General features: G+C 37.0%; 1 protein-coding gene across 1 annotated transcript in view; it reads right to left on the bottom strand.

Moving 5' to 3' along the window:
- arhgap20b (Rho GTPase activating protein 20b) overlaps positions 1–21,617 on the bottom strand; it is a 47,467-nt gene that overhangs the window by 7,233 nt on the left and 18,617 nt on the right. Inside the window, exons 7-13 of the mRNA XM_072676626.1 lie at positions 20,202–20,279; positions 19,594–19,660; positions 17,830–18,003; positions 13,835–13,998; positions 12,035–12,196; positions 9,592–9,701; positions 7,408–7,597 (exon numbers count right to left, since the gene is read on the bottom strand). Of these exons, the coding sequence (XP_072532727.1) occupies positions 7,408–7,597; positions 9,592–9,701; positions 12,035–12,196; positions 13,835–13,998; positions 17,830–18,003; positions 19,594–19,660; positions 20,202–20,279 (945 nt within the window). The remainder of the gene's footprint in view (positions 1–7,407; positions 7,598–9,591; positions 9,702–12,034; positions 12,197–13,834; positions 13,999–17,829; positions 18,004–19,593; positions 19,661–20,201; positions 20,280–21,617) is intronic.

The following is a 21,617-nucleotide window of genomic DNA, read 5'->3' as shown; positions in this document are numbered from 1 at the left end:
CTATATGCCAGCTCCTTATTCAACTTTTCCGTTCCCCCTTAAATAGTGCAGAAGTCACATTCTGGCACCAACATATAACCCCTGCACCATTTGAAGTTAAGCTTTCATTCTGTTTTAAATGTCATTCGTTGTTAAATATACAATGAACTATGCAATGTATGTTTTAATTTATTTAGTTTATTATCCCTCAAAAAGGCTCAGGACTAAAAACACCAAAAAGCCTTAATGTTGTCAAACCAGCCCCTGTTCTGTCATCTCTGCCTCTGTTTTCTGTTGCCTTGTGCTCCCAAGCACATGGCTCTGTTTGTCTTGTCAGTTCTAGCTCATCCTGTTCATTGGTGTCTCCACCTGTGTAGCCACGCCCCCTTGTTAGTTCCATGTGTTCCTTATGAGTCCCTTGTTATCCTCTGTATAAGTACCCCTTTGTTTCAGCCTTCATTGGTATTTGCTTTTCCTGTTTGTTCTGTTTCTTTTTGTTTCTGTTTTTAGTCTCAGTGTTTGGTTTGTAGTATGTTTGTTCTGTTTGTTTGCTTTTTTATTAAAAAATGCCTCGCATTTACATCTGACTCCAGCCTTGACAAACCGTAACAAATGCAAGTAACAAGGATTTGTTTAAAAAGTGGGGATGTAAGACTTCATTCAGATTCACTGTTTTTTGTACTTATAGTGCTATAGCCACATTTATCTGCCACTTAATGTCTTCTTTCTCTAGGTTTCATATGGCTGTTATTGTGTTTATTCAGATATATAAAGAACATGGTCTGCCAAAAAAAACAAAAAACAAACATTGTGTTTTATTTGTGTCATAAGCCACCATTTTAACCTCGTTCTATAGGACCTAGTTCTACCTTCCTTTATTAATCACGTGATTATCCATGTTGTCACAGCATTTCCTTAATGAGTAATACTGATGAAATTATGGATATTAATAATGAATCTCCGGTAACGAAAAACAAATACAGAAATATAGATGTGAGTATAATAATACACAGACGTGCTGAGATTTAACCACTGAACAGACCAGCTTGTAGCAATGTGAACTGCATTCTGATTTGCTTAGAAACTGTTGCTTCACATTCAACAATAATGACATGGAAATATGTCTCATCAATCAAACCTCAAACATTTGTGGTGCGTTTTAAGCGTGCAGGTGGCAGTCATTTATTACATAGAGTTTAAGAGATTAACTGTCTGTTTATTTTCATTTAGTGCACTGACAATGGCAACTGTGTGTGCGTGTGGTGCATGCCTGTTGCCAACCAACTTGCTCTTTGTGCAAGTATAGAAGGTTTTAGAGTGACATCAGTAAGATCTTGTTAAAACCACCCCCACACTTCTACATAAATGACTTCCTGCATACACAGAGCTTTGAGTCTCATTGTGTCCCGCCATTCAGACACCCAGACTCCGTTAGAAAATTCAATGCTAAGAAAGTTCCTTTCAATAAGTAGATAAATATTGTACAATAAAATAGAATAAATGTTTTTAATATTAGTTAACACTAGCAATACGTTGCACCAGTAGGAGTACAACCAGTTGGTGATGTGATGAAGGCTGCACAGCAAATTTGGTAGTGTTAAATCAACCCTTATAGTGTTTTTTAATTAACATTAAAGTGTAAAACTATCAGTGTTGATTTAACGCTGGCAACTTTGCTGTGTGGGACTTTCAGTGGTCTGTGAAGCTGGTTAGTAAATCTGGCAGTGACAGAATTAAAAACATTTAATACATACACATGTGGACAAAATTGTTGGTACCCCTCGATTAATTGAAGAAAAACCCACAATAGTCACAGAAATAACTTGAACCTGATTTGTAATAATAAATACAAATTCTATGAAAATTAACAAATGAAAATCCGACATTGATTTTGAACCATGCTTCAACAGAATTATTTTAAAAAGTAAACTCATGAAACAGGCCTGGACAAAAATGATGGCCCCTGAAAATAAGGTAACCAAAGAGACATCGAGTTAAATCAAGGTGTGTTCACTAATTAGCATCACAGGTGTCTACAATCTTGTAATTAGTCAGTGGGCCTATATTTAGGGCTACAGGTAGTCACTGTGTTGTTTGGTGACATGGTGTGTACCACACTCAACATGGACCAGTGGAAGCAAAGGAAAGAGTTGTCTCAGGAGATTAGAAAGAAAATAATCTTAAAGATAAAAGTTATAAGACCATCTCCAAGCAGCTTGATGTTCCTGTGATTACAGTTGCACATTTTATTCAGAAATTTAAGATCCATGGGACTGTAGCCAACTTTGAAAATTTATGAAAAATCAAAGAGACAAATGGTCACAAAAGAGCACAGAAAAACTTCTAAAGAGATTAAAGGTGAACTTCAAGCTCTAGGAGAACCAGTGTCAGATTGCATCATCCGTCATTGTTTGAGCCAAAGTGGACTTCATGGGAGACAACCAAGGAGGACACCATTGTTGAAAACAAATCATAATAAGCCAGACTGGAATTTGCCACTATATGTTGACAAGCCCCAAAGCTTCTGGGAGAATGTCCTATGGACAGATGAGACAAAAATGGAACTTTTTGCCAAGGCACATCTGTGCAGGGTACAATGAAACCTCAATACTATCAAGGGATTTAAGGGATAGAGAGAAATGTGCTACCCAGTGTCAGAAAGCTTGGCCTCAGTCGCAGGTCATGTGTCTTGCAACAGGATAATGACCCAAAAGCTAAAACAGCTAAACACACCCAAGAATAGCTATGAGGAAAAAATTGGACTATTCTCAAGTGGCCTTCTACAAGCCCTGACCTAAATCCTATTGAACGTATTTGGAAGGAGCTGAAACATGCCATCTGGAAAAGGTACCCTTCAAACTTGAGACAACTGGAGCAGTTTGCTCATGAGGAGTGGGCCTAAACACCTGCTGAGAGGTGCAGAATCATTTGGTTGCAGTGATTGCCTCAAAAGATTGTGCAACAAAATATTAAGTTAAGGGAACCATCATTTCTGTCCATCTAGAACTGTTTCATGAGTTTATTTTTTTTTAATAATTCTGTTGAAGCATGGTTGAAAAGCAATGTCTGACTGAAACTGGTTGATTTTCATAGCACTTTTATTTATTACTTTTATCAGATTCAAGTTATTTCTGTGACCATTGTGGTTTTTTCTTTCATTACCTGAGGGGTACTGTCACGCCCGCGCCGCCGTGCCCGTCCCAGGGGTGGTTTCGGGCCACGGCTCACAGGCAATCTAGAACTCCCCCTTCAAAGTCTTGTCATGTTCATGTCATGTTTAGTTATGTTCTGCACTTTTATGTTGAAAAGGACTCGCCATCTTGGTTTTAGGTTGTGTTTGTCATGTGTCTGTTCATTGTTTGGTTTATGTGTTACACCTGTTGGCTGGTGTATTTAAGGAGGGCTAGTGTCAGCTGTCGGTGGCCGAGAATTACCCTTAGTGCACCACATGCACCTAGGTTATGGAGTTCACGGTAGAGACTCAGGATTCATCAGTCTAGTCTGTAGAGTCCATCCTCGTACAGAGGCAGCTCTCGTCTCAGGGTCCATTAGGGAGCTACTGCTCCATAGGTTCATAGGTTCAGTGAGCTTGGGTCCAGGGGCTCCAGGAGTGAGCGACTCTCCAGCTTGCTTCAGCAGTTAGCTCTCCTCACCGTCGGACCGGATCAGTCGTCTAGGTTTGGCAGCTGACTCCTCACGCTCTCAAGTCTAGTAAGTTCAATGCGCCTGACTAGCGCTACTCTATATGTCCTAGTCCTTAGTTTTCCCAGGCTCGGCTTGGAAGTTTATGTTTCTGAGTAGCGGTATTGGCTCAGCCCCGGCAGCTAGCACAGCCCTAGTGCCTCACCAGCCCCAGGTGTGTTCTTTTGGTTTGCCCAGTATTGGTAGTCACGGTTGTTGTTTCTGTTCCTCCTTATCCCTGGTAATCATTGCTGCATTTCTGTTTTGTTTCCGGTTTATTGTGATCAATAAACTCTCTCGTCTTGGTCCATCCTCTGCGAGTGTTCACCCATTCTTGTCAGACCGTGTGGATCATGACAGGTACCAACAATTTTGTCCATGTGTGTATTTACCATCAGTCTCTCAAAACTAGTACATGACTGGAAACAGCTTCTCAGTTAAACAGAAAAAAAGGTTGTTGATTTAAGAGTAATATGCTTTATGCATTATTTTGCTAGTTTGAAAAATACTGAATTGGATTTGATATAGTGAACAGACAGAAACAGACAGAAACTTTCAATGTTTAGGATATCAGAGCTTAGAAAAATGACACATTTTACCACAATTTATCCTTTATTATTATTATTTTTTTTGATGGCTATATTTTTTTTTATGATTTTGCACTTCATTCTGCAATTCCAGTATAAATTGTAATTACACTTAATGAAATGGTTATAATTGTTTAATGAAATTAGAAGCCATTTAAATGTTTTTTTTGTTTTTTTTTTTAGCTTTGTAGCTTTGTCCTTTTATGCTTTTCCATTGAGTAAAAAGCGCTGCTTAATTACACAAGTAATAGAATCATCTCCCCTGCTCATGTCAAATAAAGGAAAACCAGCAGGCTGTTTCATATGTGAGTGAGAGCACGCTTAAAACGTATTTCACCTCCCTCTGGTTCATTTCCCTCTCTCAAACTCTCTTAACCCCTCCTCTGTTTTTATTCCTTTCAGCCACTTTCCTCTTTCACTCCTGGGCACCTCTTCTTGCTGTGCACAGGAGAGGGTTTTTATTTTCAGCAGTTTTGGAGAGTATGGATGACTAATGTATTGAATTGAAGGAGAATTGAAGAATGCGCATTTTGAGTTTTAAAGGCCAAGTTTCAAGCCAGGATGCTGAAATGAGGTCTTGCAGTGAATGTAAATATAATTACATCATTCTGCAATTCTAAAGTACAAAATACTTAATATTTAGACATATATATAGTCTCACAACTAAATACTGTATTAATAAACCAAGTGATTGACACTATTGTGCCGTTAATGGATTGTTACGCTGCCCACATGGACCATGGAGTGAAAAAACTGACACGCTGATGAAAAAACTGACACGCTGGTAATGCATTGTATTAACAGCTAGAGTGAACTAATAGGCTGAGAGCTAGCAACAATTTAATTAATTAATTAAGCTCCTCCATTCATAGCCGCTGTTAGGCTTTGTACTAACATATTAGAGATTGTAAATAATTGTAAATTATGTTTAGATAAAACCTAAAGAATGTCACTTGAATGTTTTACCACTTTCAACAGTGTGATGAGTTTTCAGTAGTATTAAACCAAGCTGCAGATAACTGGCTCTTTTACACCCAAATAGTGACTATATGTACAGCAAGCAGTTATGAACACATGGCTGAATCCCAACTGACTATTTCTTCACTGTTTGGGTGTAGGAGCCATTCATTACAGACTATTACAGTCACTTCATTAGGCACTTTGCCTCATGAAACCTAATTAGAAACACTACACTTATAATGTGTTGGGCATGCTTTTGCTTTTATAAGATCCTCAATTCTTCTTTGCAGGGATTTCACAAAATGTTGTAAACATTTCTTTGAGATTCTGGTCCACGTTTACTTCACACATTTTCTGCAGATTTATATATATATAACTTAGCAGAAATTGTGTTTGGTAGATTATTGCTTTGTTGTAACAATGCTTCTTGGCAATAAATTATATACCAATGGAAAGTCTGTTAATCTCCCTTTTAAATGTTGCCACAAGCATCAGGACAAGGAATGTGTGGGGTGATCAGTAAAGCGGAGTATGTGTGTTAAGCCCATGAAAAATTTGCCAAATCTTCTCTTCCATTGCCAAACATAATATATTATTTTTATATATATAAAATTTTTAATGTTCCTATTGATACTTATTGATACAGATTTTGCCTACGGCAGTTGGATCATCAGTATGATCGTGTAGAGGAGTATCTCCCTGGAAAAATGAGGCTTGTCATCATTGAAGGCTTAATCTGAATGCAGAGCAATATCGGGATGAAATTCTGCAACCAGTGGCAATCCCATATCTCCACAGTCTGGGACCGAACTTTATCATCCAAGATGACAACGCTCACCCCCACAGAGGGTTTATCAGAGACTACCTCCAGAATTTAGGAGTGGAGAGGATGGAATGGGCTGCCAGCTGTCCTGACCTCAACCCCATTGAACACTTGTGGGATCAACTTGAGCGTGCTGTTCGTGCCAGAGTGACCAACACAACCACATTGGCTGACACGTTGGCGACAAATGCTGCTTGACAAATGGGATGCCATCCCACAGCAGACCAGGCTGGTGATCAGCATGAGGAGGAGGTGCCAGGCTGTTGTGGCTGTGTATGGTTCTTGTTTGTTAAATGAATAAATTGTTAAACTGCTAATATGTCTTGCCAATATGTCAACTTCAAACATCCAGTCCACCAAACACCTATCGAGTCATTGGCAGAGAGGATTTGGCAAATTTTTCATGGATGCAACCTGCTCTGCTGCTCATCCCACAAACGCATGTTCCTTACAAATGTGTCACCATTTAAAAGAGAAATTAACAAGCTTTCCAGCATTTTAAGATTAGTTGCCAATAAGCATTGCTACAACAAAGAAATAATCTACCTAACACAAACTTTGTGTGCACAGACAAGCTGCTCGTTTTTTGAACTGCTGCCAATGCAACGCACCAGCCTGAACATAGTGACAGTGTCTTAGTCCAAACACTGTCTCAATGACCTCCAACATAAAACCATATTTGTACACAAACTGACCCCAAATACCAAACCACTCACACCCATCTGCTGTTATTCACATATTTACTGAATGAGATATAATTTCAGGTTCATATTTACTGTTTAAAGCACCCTCCTATCACTTTCTTACAGAGCCCCCTGCTCCTTTTGGCCCACCCAGATCATGAACTGTTCTCAAGGAAGCAAATCTTTGCTAGGACCCCAAAAAACACAGAAATACATACATTTAAAATATGGACAAACTAAAATGTTTGAATGTGTTTCTGTGCTCTTCATCACATGGCTTTTGTCACACATGAAGAATGATTTGAACAGTTCATGCTGTTCAGGATACAAGTGCAGGGATAATTGAACCTTAAATTGACAAGAGCAGGCAAAATCAAAAGTCAGTAGACAGGCAAAAGGTCAAAAACTAGAAAGTCCAATACACAAGAATGCTCAGAAACTAAACATAGACACCAGAGACTTCACAGTGGCCAGTCCCTAGAACTCTGGAGAGTCTGACTGCCTCAGACAGGTTAACGAGCTGGCTTGAGCAGGAGTGGATGTGGCTGTGACAGATATACAGCTTAAAGAACGTGTTAAAAAAGTTTGGATTTTGGCCACGCCCAGTGCTGGTTTAGACTGAATACAGACACAAATTCATAGTGCCATGTCATTAAAACAGTAGCATATACAATTGTGTATTAATGTGTATTACCTCCAGGTTGTTGTGGCTCTCCTGCTCTGCAGTGCAGGGTGATGATCTCCACAGCATGTTGGGTGCAATGCACAATGCCAGGTTAGCTGCAGTCATCTGATTGGCATCCGCATGTTTGTGGATACAATGAAGCATTCCAAACACGTAGCACAGTAGAGAACGGTTCTCCTGAGGCAACTTTGCTAAAACACTAAACACATACACACACACACACACACACACAAAGGAAAAAATTAGGGTAAACCGCATAAGTACACAGGTAAATGAGCAGGAAACAAGGAACAAGCAAGATGCTAAGCTTACACATACTAAGGCCTGACTCACACCTGATTTTAAACATTCGTCCTATCTGTATCTGAAAATCTGTTCTTAACTGAACAACGGAATAGCAGTGTGGCATTTCTATAACTTTGCTCACACTGCAGGATAAGTCCGGTTTTGAGTTATAAGTGATGAAATCTTATTTATATGCTCAGAATTTAGTGACTGAAATACAATATAAACTTTTCAATAAAACTTGACCGGGAAGTTGTGCTTTCCTTACGTTCTGTGACATTAGGGTCATCGTAAATCATTGGGTTCTTTTTTTTAGCCCAACTGCTGGGTTGCACAGAGTAGCTACGTTTCCATACAAAAGGTTTTTCAACATTGAATTCACCACACACACACACACACACACACACACACACACACACACATAACTAGAGATGGAAACACGTAAAACACACCTTGTAGAAGCCATAAAGGAAATTACATCATAACATAAAGTGTTTCTTTCGACATTAGTACAAGCCAGCATCACCATTAGAAAGAAACTGAAGCTTGACTGTCATTGAAGTGTGCAAGGACTAAAGATTGGCAGGGAACCCCAAAGACCAAGAATTCCGGAACAGTGTGCTTTGGACAGTGCTTCGGTCTAGAATAATTGACAATCCACTCTAAAATCTGATTTCTAGTAAACATCAGAGGTCACATCAGTTGCATGTGGATGAGAGTGGACGAAAGACATTACCAGTAACGTTGATGACAAAACTAATCACACATTTTTTTTTCTGGTTAAACAGTAGCAGCAGCTCTGTACATTTACAATGTGTTGACCCTAATGCATTTCCTGTTGCCTCTCATACAGCGGAAACACGACCTGTAAGTCAATACAGTCATGGACCAAGAATTAAAAGAGGAGCGTTTGGATAGGTTGCCAGAAATCACCAAATCATGTTTAAACACACAAACAAAAAAGAAATCCCTAACATTCCCCCTCAAGTCCTTTCGAATCATCTGTCTTGAGTCATGAATATCAAGTTAAAGTCAAATCGAATCTTTTACCAGTAAGTCAAGCAAGCCTCAAGTCATTACATTTTCATGTGACTGACATGTGCCACACTTCTGGTGTTGTCATTTTGATTGTACCTGTATTTATACTGAAGTGTTAACGTACACTAAATACTTTGTAAACATTTACTGCAAAGCATTACATTTATTTATTCATTACTCTAATGTCATATAGAGTTTTACATGTACAAAAAAAGTTTAAACCTTAAGACATTTACATCTATGCTATACTGGCTGAAGCATATAGCAATGGTGTCAAATTAACTGCAATCTTGTCCAATTACAGATTGTTCCATATATATGCAGTAATAGCTGCTCCATTATCCATCTTTAGAACAGACACTTACAGCAATTATCCCGTCAGAGCTTGATTTAATAATACGGCAGCACTTCTGATGCCATAAAGGTTCAACAGTTTAAGTCTCAGTTGCTCTAAGCAATTGCAAAGTAATGCTCTTAATAGTAATAGACATATTGAAGGTGTTGAATGTTTTGCAGTACTGGCAATAAAGAGAATTACAACAATTACTAATTATGATTTCATCTACAAAAAACTTACCCCCTTTTTAATAAAGTCTGAATGGAGAAATCCACACTGAATGCCTTTGCTTCCACCTTAATTGTTAGGCTGGACATTTTGTTTTTACATCATAATTATGCAGAGAACTTTCTGTGAAGTATATGTGAAATTTTCCTTTCAAAGGAGACATCTCCTGATGTCTCCTTCACTGTCGTCATTACCACAAATACATGGCATGTGTGGGAGGCAATTCAGTATCATTACGCACATCACACATTACAGGCTAATTAAGAATGTGTGTGTGTGTGTGTGTGTGTGTGTGTGTGTGTCACCTCTTGGCTAAGGTGTGTCTGTCCTGTAGATCATCAGTGTCCATCACCTCCATCCAGTCTTCATATAGTTCACAGCCTAACACACTCCCTGGCAGCTTGCGTAGAAACTCCTACACACACACCACACACACACACACACACGCACACGCACACAAACACAAACACAAACACATGCACACACACTCAGTTGCTCATGTTTAAACATACAGCGTAATTAGAGAGTCTCTATAGCAACATATAAAATCTGTTATTCCATATTCAGGAAGAATGTTAGCACCACCAACAGAAGTTATTTCACTGTAAATCTCTCTGTTCTAGGTCAGTTGTTGACTTACTACCACATTCTAGATAATGCCCACACACTACACAAGTCTGTGGTGCAAACTCCAAAGTGCTTGCCAAATATGACAGTTCCAATACAGTCCAACACATTAACATTAAAATGCTTAATTGGTTCAAGGTAGAAATTAGGTAAGTGTGATCTACAAATTCACAATGTAAATATGTGGGGTAAAATGAGTTGGTTGTAGTCATGATTGGGTCCAAAATGCATTAAAAGCCCATCAGTGTTTGTTTTTCAGTAAAATATGTTGGTGCTTCTAACCTCTAAATCAGTGCTCTAAATGATAAATAGTATTGGCTGAAGGATGTTCTATGAGTCCCATTACTGCATGGTAATGCCACTCTGACAAAGCCCTTTTTGTGTTACTCTGCCACATACACACATAACCAATAGTAATAATAACGGCCATGCTAACAAGACAAAAACACCAGCCATAACATAGCTATCATATTTTTTCATGTGTTAAAAACCATATTACTATACCGATTCTGAAATCTGATTTGCTAAGGGATGTTCTCTGCCATTATGAAATGCCTGCATAGATCTTCTAAGATCTATAATATTGCCATAAATGAGTAAAGCAGAAAAGGCTGATCAATTATATACAAATTCAAAATGATCCTGATTTTATATTTGTGGTGAAGAAATAACTCATGGACTTTGCACAGCAGACCACATCTACACTATGTCCTTTACTTTTTATATAACTGCTTTCATCCTTAAACATAGCATCTTTATATTTTCCTTTTTGATCTAATGTGAATCTGACAGGTGTTCTTTATATTGTGTCACAATATAAATGATCATGCTGAATGATGAGATACAAGTTTTTTTGTGACAGCGACATTTTTTTTTGCTTTGTACTCTTCATTACTTTTTAGTTATTATTATGATTACACAATTATTATTTATTTCTTAATAATAATATATTATTTAGTATTTGTATTTGAAATTCAGTTGAATATGAGACTAAATAGTACTAAATATGAGTCTAAATAACTAATAAAAAATGTATCAAGATGCAAAACAAGTAAACAATAATGTAACACAATAATAAAACAAACAAATAAAGGTATTGTTGTTCTTGTAATGATTACAATACGTGTTGTTATTGTTGTTGCTCTTTCTGCCGTTGGTATTGTTTTTGCATGATTATTATTTTTATTATTATTTGTAGTAGTAGTTGTAGCAGTATTACTTCTGGGTTAACTCACCCTATATCATGTCCTTTACAGGCTCAGAGTGGCAATGACAGAGACTTCATCCTCCCTGCTACAAGTCAGTGTGCCATCAAAATGATTTTGAAGCTGTTAGTTTAAAGTAAATTTGTTACATGCATGCTTTAAGACCATCTTAACTGGTGGAGAGAGTGCTCAGTGTGATTTTTTTCTGAACATTTAAAAAAAAACATTTGTTTTAACTTACTTGGGGAAAGGTCATTAGTTTAGTCTACTGAGCTATGAATCTAAATAAATGTAGGTTAACCATGAATATGAATTAAATATTCACTGGCCTGTCACAATGCCTTTTTTTCTCTCTACGGGCAATGTACTTAATTGGCTATGAGGCCTTCCAGTGTACCATAATGAGGTCAAAGTTGCTGCTCTTTTATGCATTTGCCTCTTTGCATTACAACCTTTTGTCTGAAAATAACGACCCTGTGTATAATTCAAAGTAATTATACTTTGTGAATGAGCACTATTTTTACACATAATGACAAAATCTGGTAAATTAGGTAATTATTTTATTAAAATTCTTTATTTTGAGTTAGCTTGAGAAAACGTCATTATTTTAAAGTGGAGTAAAAAAAAAAAACTACCTGTCATTAAAAACAATTCTCAGCAAATAATCAAACCGACCACCACACTAGTACAGAATGGAACCTCTAATAAGCACCTCTTTTTCTAAAATCCAAAATCCAATTCTAAAATCCAATTCTGAATCTAGGGTGATGCGAATCTGGATCCAGCATGAATTTTAATCAAGTGTGAATGCATCTGTATGATAAGTCATCTGGAATAGGAGGTCATTTTTATCAAGTGCTAGTTTAAATTAAGTTTGAATCTAGATTAAATGTGAACAGGCTGATGAGGTTCTCACTGTAAGGAGGGATGCCGCTGTGAATACGGATTCTCCGTGCAGGGAAATGTAATGTCCAGAGTTCAGTCGCTCTTTCAGGACCCTGCAGTTTTTGGCATTGGCAGAACGCCGGAATACACCCAGAGTTTTAGGACCCTCATGGTACAGCACACACAGTAGATCCTGCAAAAAATTAAGAATGAAAAATTCTTCAGTTGACCTTTATTGGGGAGCGAATCCTACATAGAGGTGTGTAAGACATGTTACTGCCTGGTGAATGACAGCATCAGTGGCAGCATGAATGAAAAAAAGCTGAATCTCATTAGCCTTTAATTCCACTCACACTGCACAAGTGTCATATCCCACAAGAGTCATCTGACAGTTGGTGTGCCTTGCGTCTTTAAGCCCCTGCGTAACAGTAAGATATGCCACGGCTGCAACAAACCCAGTCCAGCTTTAACTCTTATAACTGAGACAGCATCAGCATGTTGGGATGAATTCATGCATTACAGTCCATAATAGTCCAAAATTTTATAAACCGTGTTCCAAGGGGAAAATAAGGCAGTACCTGTTTAGGTTAGAGGCTGTTTGATATGTGCAGCTATGAAATTGTAATCAACTTGGTTACGATTTACAGTAACACTATACTGAAGAACAGCAGTTGCAGGCTACACAACACCTACACAATCTGTTGATGACAGCTGACATTAACCCACATGAACATTTCTGATGTGAATAACATTGACAATTTCATTACAGTGGCACCTGTTAAGGCATGGGATGTACATATTTGGCAGCAACTGGAGAGTTATTTTAAGACAACTTAACAGTTTTGGCTGTTGCAGTAAGCCTCCGTAAGCAGCTTGTTTGCATTGATTTGTATTAGAATATTGGTAGTGTTATATTAATGCCCAGTTAATATTTTAGCTTATGTTAGTCATTCAGCAAAGTCAGTATTTAGGATATGAGAAATATCTTCATAAAGTCATTACTTAAAAAAACTGTTAAATAAACTAAACTGAGCCCTGTGCTAGCTGATGAGGAATTACCCATATTCTATGTTGCAGCATATATATATATATATACATATATATATATATATATATATATATATATATATATATATATATAAAGAACCTTTTGATAATGTATCTACATTTTGCATCTGAATGTCTCGCTATCCCTTTGTGGCACTGTGAATTTCCCCACTATGGGACTAATAAAGAAATATCTTATCTTATTCTTTCATAATTGAATAAAATTATGAGCATTAACAATGGAAACTTACAGACCCAGGACTGACTAACATGCAGAACAGTTTTGAGATATACTTGGCTTGTTTTGGGCTTGTTTAAAGCAACATTATGTAACATCTGTACCTTAAAATAACACATTACAGATTATGTAATAACAGATTGTGATGCTCTACTGACCTGTAATGAGGAGAATATGACAATTCTATATCCTTTAGTTTGTCCAGAAATGCATGTGACCCAAAGCACAAATCACCCGAGTCTTAGAAATGTCTATTGTCATATAATGCGCCTTTAATGTCTATTACTATAATGTCTATTTTTATAATGTTTGGATCAAGACACTGTAAAGGTCATCCCAAAAGCTTTGACTTGTGTCTCTTCAGGTAGGCTTTTTTAGGTTTAAGTTTTTTTTTATTTTAAACTACTGAGGCTATGTTTATTCTGACAAATGACAAAATGTGTCAAACATTCAACAGCTGTGCTCAGACGTCTGCATACTGCTGTAAGCATCAGTTATAGTTGGTCAAATTGAAGATAAATCAGGTAAAAATAATGAGGTCCTCACCATAACTGGTCTGGGCAGATTTCCGCCAAGACAAACAGAGGCAAGTGGTTGACCAAACAGCTTGCTGGCATTGGGATCACTCTTTCCTTCTGACTGGTTGCTAAATCCTCTTCTCAGAGCCCATCCAAGGAGAGATTTCTTCCGTTTGTGCTTCAGAGAAAAACCTGAAGGACCAAGAAATGACCAGATATTTTTCTATTTAGTCCCTTAATTACAGACTTAGACTTAATTACATTCAAATATACGGATTATATAAGATAAGATAACATAAGATAGATATAGATATATGGATAATATTATGGGTTAATAATACTGCAAAGTACATTAAAAAAATGTACTGCCTGCAACCAAACTTTTAAAAGTAAGGATAAGAACGTACAATTTTCTGTACTCACTCAATTTTCCGTTTCCTGTTCTCACAATATTTTTGCAGCAAGTTTTTAAGTGGACATTTTTAACAGAAGATACCATTTTCATACTGTAGAATAAATTGCATATTTTTTTTCAGTGAACTGAACTTACTATTTACTACTGAAGAATTTATTAGCAATGGTAGCTTCATAGTGCCAGGAATAAGTTAAAGAATTAATACATGCACACAAACACACTGACACTATTAGATATATTCTTAATATATAATTTAAAATCATTTTTGAACTGGTCTTCTAATTCAAATTAATACACACAACTGTATGAATAGCATCCTTAGTGCGCCAGGTAAACGTAAACAGCATGCTTCATAATTTATAAAATGAGGGCCTGTTTATCAGTCAGTCTATGTGGCTCTTCAAGCATTACTTCAATTCTGTAAATGCTTCCTCAAGTTTCCTCAATGAACTTCAAAAAAACAACAAAGACGATGCTCCTCACTCTCACTCAGAAGATGAAAGAAATGAAAGAGCTAAGCCTGGCTGATAACCCACAGCATTACAGTCCTCATAGTCTAAAGAGTGCAGGCACTCATGCTAAATTATGCAGAGATACCTTTAACTGCCTATTTCACTTTCTTTGATTGTTTCTTCAATATGTCTGCCTATTTATTTGATTATTATATCCAATGTAACTCAAATTTTCTAAATTCTACTTCTCTTTATTTGAACTACAATTCAAGACATTGTCCTAATGCAATAAATCAAACTCAATCCAATTGAACTAATTTAATTGAACTATATTGTTATAGATGTAATTCAAATTCTTAACAGTTCTGATTGTCTGTTCTAACTTTCTCCACTAAAACTCTATGCTGTATGTTTATGTTTTAATGATTGGAATTCTAATTCATCTTATTTCACTGAAACTTTCTGAGTCAAATTTAAAAATGTAAAATTCAAAATCAAAATTTTATTTCTAATTCTTTCCAATTTACATACTTCTTTACTCATCAAATTCTAATTTTGTGCAATTCAACTCTTACATGAGCTCAACAGGATCACTGAATTTGTCTGTGTTTGATTGTGTAAGAAGCAGCAACATGGAGGTGTCTTTGGGGAGGATGTCTAAACATATACTTTCACATCTGTGCATGCACAAGTCCTCACAAGCTTCCATTATAATGGCAGGATTGTAATCAAACATTTGTGGGGAACCAAATGTTCCAGCGTGAAACTGGAGGTCAGTAATGATCTCTTCCATTCTCAAATGAGCTGTAATTATAAACCAGCATTCAGTTTCTTTTGAGAATCATCCAGGGTTAGCAGGTGACTCATTTTGCTAAATTATAAAAGACAGGGAAGTCATGTGGAGGTTGGTCCCCCATTCATATAGAGACTTCCGAAAACTCTATTGAAAACTAGGTTTTACATATAAGAAAAAAATAAAACTTATCCAATGTGCCATAATCTTTGTACAGCCCTCTTTTCACGTTTGTAATGAAAGTAAATGATGAAATCCACTACAGAAAAAACGTTAAATATGAAAGGGAAAAAAGTCAGAAAGACTACAGATCTAAACAATAAACAGATTCTTTCACCATATTACAGGTTTGTGTTCAACCAAGGGGTTCCATTCCTTTTTGTTCTATAGTAATGTAGCCAAAATTGTCTGCCATGTTGTCAAATTTGCAAACAGAGTCTGTGCAGTAAAGATGAGAGGCTTACCTTCTCATTTGGTAGACATGTCCCCTTCTCCCACAGTGTCTCAGTTAGCCTTCATTACAAGATATTATAGAATGTGTACATATACGACTAGAAGTGTACCCCAATAAATTAATTTATACAAATATAGTTCACACGTGTTTTACGATTCACATTGCAGCTCTGATGGCACTGTGTTGCCAAATTCACCAACTGGTTTGCCGAAGAAGAATTGAGAAAACAGTTGCTAAATCTCTACATTCTCCACGCTACGTTTCTCCATTGTGGAGTTTCTGAAAGGATATTAATGGATGGAAACTCCTCCAGAAAAAGGTTAAATTTAGGTTAGGTTAAGTTTTTTAAGTTTTGGTAAGGTTTGAGGTAAAATAGGTTAAGTAGAAGCTTAGTTTGAGGTGTAGATTCAGTTAGTAAAATTTTACTGAATGTTTTGTAACATTCGCTTTTCCAATTGTTTGTTTTCAACTGCCTATTTGACTTTCTTTGATTGTTCCTTAAATATACCTGCTTTAAATTATAGAAATCTTTTTATTTATTTGATTATTATATCCAATTTAACTCTAACTCCTTGACTTGAATTCAACGTATATACAGTTCTAATTCTCCCAAATTTAATGCTAATTCACTATGACTGTAATTTAAATTCTATACAACTCTTTACAAAATTTTCTCCAGTATAACTGTAATTCTGTTACAGTAATTCTACTATAGTAATAAATTAATTCTCTGGTATAACTGTAACCCATGTTAGATCTGCTACAACCCAGGTCCTGCAATGCAGGTCCTGCAGACGGTCTCTTCCAGCCAATGCGGTCAATCACTTCATTTCTAGTATAACCCTGGCTTTTTACGAAAATCTATGATCACTGAGTTCAGCTAACTAACTGGTGCCCTACTGACACAGGTGTAAGTATGTCACACATTGAGTGACTGTTGATGTGACAGGAAACTGTAGTGTAATCTACTCCATAGTGTTCAGAGCTGTGCTTGATAACTAAGCTAAGTGCTACAAACCACAATACAAGCCAATTTTTAGCTAAACAATGAATGTAGAAGATGAAGACTGAGAAGATCACAAAGCTGAGTGATCCGTATTGAAGTGGTATTCGATCCAGAATCAAATATGTTCTGTGGTGTGTGTATGTGTGTGGCTGTTAGCCTCTTATTGGTTGGCAAATATAATGTACATTTACATTTATGGCATATAAGAGTCACTCTTATCCAGAGCAACTAGCAAAAGTTCCCTGTAAACAGCATATTACATTTTACCATTGGTAGCAGCTTCATTAATTATAATAAAGAATGTTTGGATTTATTAATGATGCTAATTGCCATCACTTGCTGTCAGACAAAGGTGTAATTCTTAAATGCATACATTTTGCAATTTGCTTGCTTTGATTCTCAGGCAGAGTGTTTTCAGTCTCAGGGGTGTGTGTGAGTGGGTATCTGCATGGTTTGACTGAATCATAATTTGCAGATTAACTGAATGTGTTTCACTCCAGCAGCTCTCATTCATTCATTAGGTAAAAATCAGGTCAGAATACAGAGGCAGCACTGAATCTGCAGTAGGGTTTTTACTGCAGGTGCTGTATGTGAGTCTTAATGCAGTTCTTTACTAAGCAGCACTCACTCTATTGCCGCAGTGGAGTTTTAAAGTGCTGCCCTGTACAGTGGCAAGACTGAAGCAACCTATTACTCAGCCAGCACAACATCCACAAGAAAAAAACAACTCAATTCATTGTTTTATGATTTGTTTTGACAAACTACACATATTCTACAGCACCAGCAAGGGATTAAACATCCACACAGGACCTCTCTCACCAGCGAGTGTGCTTGGTACAGGTAAACAGGTGAAATCCCCTGTGTAGGTAGACTTACTTGTGTGTGTATTGCAGACAAACTCACCTGTGTGAGCATGTGTTTGAAGTGGAACTCTGCTCTTTAGCGTGAATCGTGGTAATTTCGGCTGTTTCTGCAAGGGGTTGGCATTCAGTCCATCAGAGGGCTGCTTAAGTGTGTGTGTGCTGCCATGAGCAGAGCGCAGTGTGTGCAAGAGGATACAGAATGGCAGCTCGTGCCCTGAAACAAAAAATAAAAGAATGTATAACATGCAGCATAACGTGAGTGTACAGTTTTAATAAAGTTTTGAGCTCATATTCAGCTGTTTGCAATAAACTAATCAAACATGAACAATTTAAACAGTCCCACACAACTAATAGAACACCTTACTTCAGTTAATGACAAATATTTGTGTAAGTGCAGTTAACCCAAAACTTCTATTATAACAAGTTAAGAAGTTAAAGCGTCCTTAAGATTGTATTGCTATAAATTTGTCCGTTTTAAAAACAACAAAATGCAGTAATGATAATATTTTCTGACATTCGAGTTTTCATAAAACATGTTTTACAAATCTTTCTGTCACACTTTCCGGTTCTCTAACTACAACTACTAATACACAATACAATACACAATACACTGCTACATGATGTCACTGTCACACCATCCACCTCAGCCAGTCATTGATTGTTTTCTCATTCCCCCTCACCAGAATACTGATCACCTTCACCTGTTTACAATTACTACTGTTTGTTTAAATACCTGTTCAGTTCAGTATTTTCAACCCTTTGTTGCATACCGAACGGTCTCTTGTTTTGCGGTCTCTTGTTGTCTCTTTCCTGTTATTATCTCACCTGATTCTTGGTTGTTTGTTTCTTTGGTTTTGACTATTGGTTTGTTTACTGGTTTTCAGCCCTGCCTTGATCATGTCTGTTTTGGTTGCATCACATATTGTGCTCTGGTTCCTGCAATGTTACCACTAGCAATTTCCCTTTTATTGAAGTATTGTTGTTACATCTGCAAACACCTGGTTTGTACCCACACATTTTCTGTACGTATTTACACCTTTTAAAAAGATTTTAGGCACCTCTAGTTAAATTCCATGTATAGCTGATGTCCTAAGTGTACCAAAAAACATGTAGAGGATGTGTTTAAATGTGAAAATTAGAAGTAGTAAACACAACCCCTGTTTAAACATAAAAAAAAACAATTGTCCGCAAATCTGTCTTTCAAAACAAACAAAGAACAAAAAGTCAAAATCTGAATGTGCCATGTGCAAATGTTTGGACACACTAACCATTACAAAGGGTCATCATTCAGTAAACAAGATTTTACCATCTGTAAATAGGGACTGTAAGCTGAATTTATTTTCAATACATTTTCTGACTCATCAGACCTTGTGCTAACGCTCATTAAACATGGGTCACTCTAAGCAACTGTCTAAAGACGTGAACAAAAAAAGAAAGTAATCCATGCCCACAAAGCAGAAAAAGGCTTGTAGGAAGTTTCTACAGAGTGGACTGTTGTTAAGTAATGGCAGTTCAGGGGAAGTACAGAGATAAAGATGAGATCTGGAGCTCAAGAAAACTATAAAAAAACTCAACATTTGAGTCTGTATGTTATGAAAGACAGAGGCTGGAACAATAACCGTAGACTTTTATGCAGTTGCTCCAGAATGGCCCATTCTACTGGTTAGTGCTCATCGATGGAGATTATGCAGCTTTGCAAAACGGAATGTCTGTGTCAGCAATAGTTGCGGCTTAATGTAGCTGAGGGTGTTGATTACTTGTATGCAGGGAGTTTCTTCTATATTTTGCATGTATGTGTCCTTACCGATAAGCGGGTAGGTTTCCTCCTCCCCGTCATGCCCCACACACAGCTGGTACTTTGAGACTGTACCCTGTACACAGGAAGCGGTCATTATGTTTGAAAGAGAGGAACAGGAAACAGGAATCAGGAGATATGAAACACAGGAAATGCCGGAACGAGGACACAGTAAACACATTGGCTGCCCACCTGCTCCACTTCCAGCTCCAAACAAACAACATTCAGCCCATAAAGCCACAGAGCGCCCTTATTTATGTGTTCTTGAGGGGAAAAGTACTTATCAGTCTGTCTAACTGAATTTATTACATATAGATAATGAGCCCAAGTTCTAGACTCTAAATTCCAACATTCTGTAAGTTTGGAATTTTCAGTTCCAGAATCATTGAGATTCCAACTTCTGGAAATCAGAAACGTTTCGATTTTGTTTGAACTTCAGAGTTCTTCAAGTTGGAAGTCTGGAATGTTTGGATTTCTGCATTTAAAGTTTCAGAAATTCCAAAATTCTTGGAATTCTGGATTCCAATTTTGGATTATAGGTCTAGGATTCAAACAATATAATTCTAGGTGTTAATAAAGGACAACATGTTCTTGGAATATGTGGCTACTTTACTTACCGGCAGACTGTTGTTCTGTATTACACTCTCAACTACACTGTCAGCTGTAGAATGCATGTCCACCGTCACTGGGGTCATCTAACAAGACAACCAAGTACATTATTTAAAACTACAATAAAAAAAAATATCAATTTCCTTTTATCTTCTATACTCAGCTTAAGGTTCATCCTTGACATTTCAGAACAGCTTTTACCTAAGTAATGATTTGGTTTTCTTTAATAATCTATTGTCAAATTCACAGACTGAAGCTCCTTTGGTCCAATAGTGTTTTAAACACCTGAAAGGTTTGAGTGTGGGTGTGCTCTGACATCACAACAAAGCGAGACAATGTGTGGGCTTCGGTTTTATTTTCAAGGCCAGACTTTTATCAGCTGTTCTTTCTTTTTAAATCTGCAAATGCTGAATAACTGTCAAAGACAACATTCTGAAAAGTTAGGTTTCACCAAATGCCTGTACACCATGCTGTATAGAAGTCAAAGACCACCCTCATTTATTTCATTTCTCATTTCATTAAGAGATATTCCTAATATAGTAGCTAGGAAAAAGTTAAAGTGAAAAAGAAATGTTTTAAAATCCTCAAAAATGACCCAAAGATACAGAGGAATCATTTAACCACATTAAGAACATCAGGGCTTCACTTTTGCTTTAGATCTGAAAATGTCAACAGGTGTGACCATCTTTCTACTATAAGAAGATGCTGTGGGTCTAAAAGGACATGGAGCTGACTAAGCAGCTCTTACTGAGAAAAACTCACAAATAAATCATACTGCAGAAGCTGCTTCTGCTCTCACAACAATGGAGTTCAGATCTCAACTGAATATGTTTTGGAGGACTTACATTTACATTTACATTTATGGCATTTAGCTGACGCTCTTATCCAGAGCGACTTACAAGGTTACTCATATTACAGCGTTGGGCCAATGCAGTGTTCAGAGTTTTGCCCAAGGACTCTTATTGATGTAGCACAGCATCAGTCACCCAGACCGGGATTCAAACTGAAATTGCGCCCTGAACTTTGAAGATTTCTGCAGAAACACTGAATGTAAGTCTCTAAAGTAGAAGCTCTTGATTAGTATAAGCTCAATAAAATTAAGTAATTAAAAAACTAATTAGGCATATCCATAGTAGAACTAAGCAGACAGATGCTTAGTCTGAATGATGGGAAGAAGAAAACCAGATTTAGTACTGGGTGCAGTTCACAGTCAGATTTACTGAGATAGTAAGTTTACTTTCTCAACATTTTGTTTACTCACTAAAAACAATATATTGTGTAAATAATTTTCAAATAATGGTCAGGATAGGGATAAAATGATGTTGTATGCTTGCAACTTGAATGGTCTTGTCAACTCAGAGGTGTGTTTACTTGCAATGTAACTTTGAGTCTATTAAGCTCTGCATTTGCATCCAGATTCTGAG

Source organism: Salminus brasiliensis, chromosome 1 (genome assembly GCF_030463535.1).
Source record: "Salminus brasiliensis chromosome 1, fSalBra1.hap2, whole genome shotgun sequence".
Lineage (NCBI taxonomy): Eukaryota > Metazoa > Chordata > Actinopteri > Characiformes > Bryconidae > Salminus > Salminus brasiliensis.
Note: the sequence above shows the minus strand (reverse complement) of the source record. Positions and strands in the feature narration are given on the sequence as shown.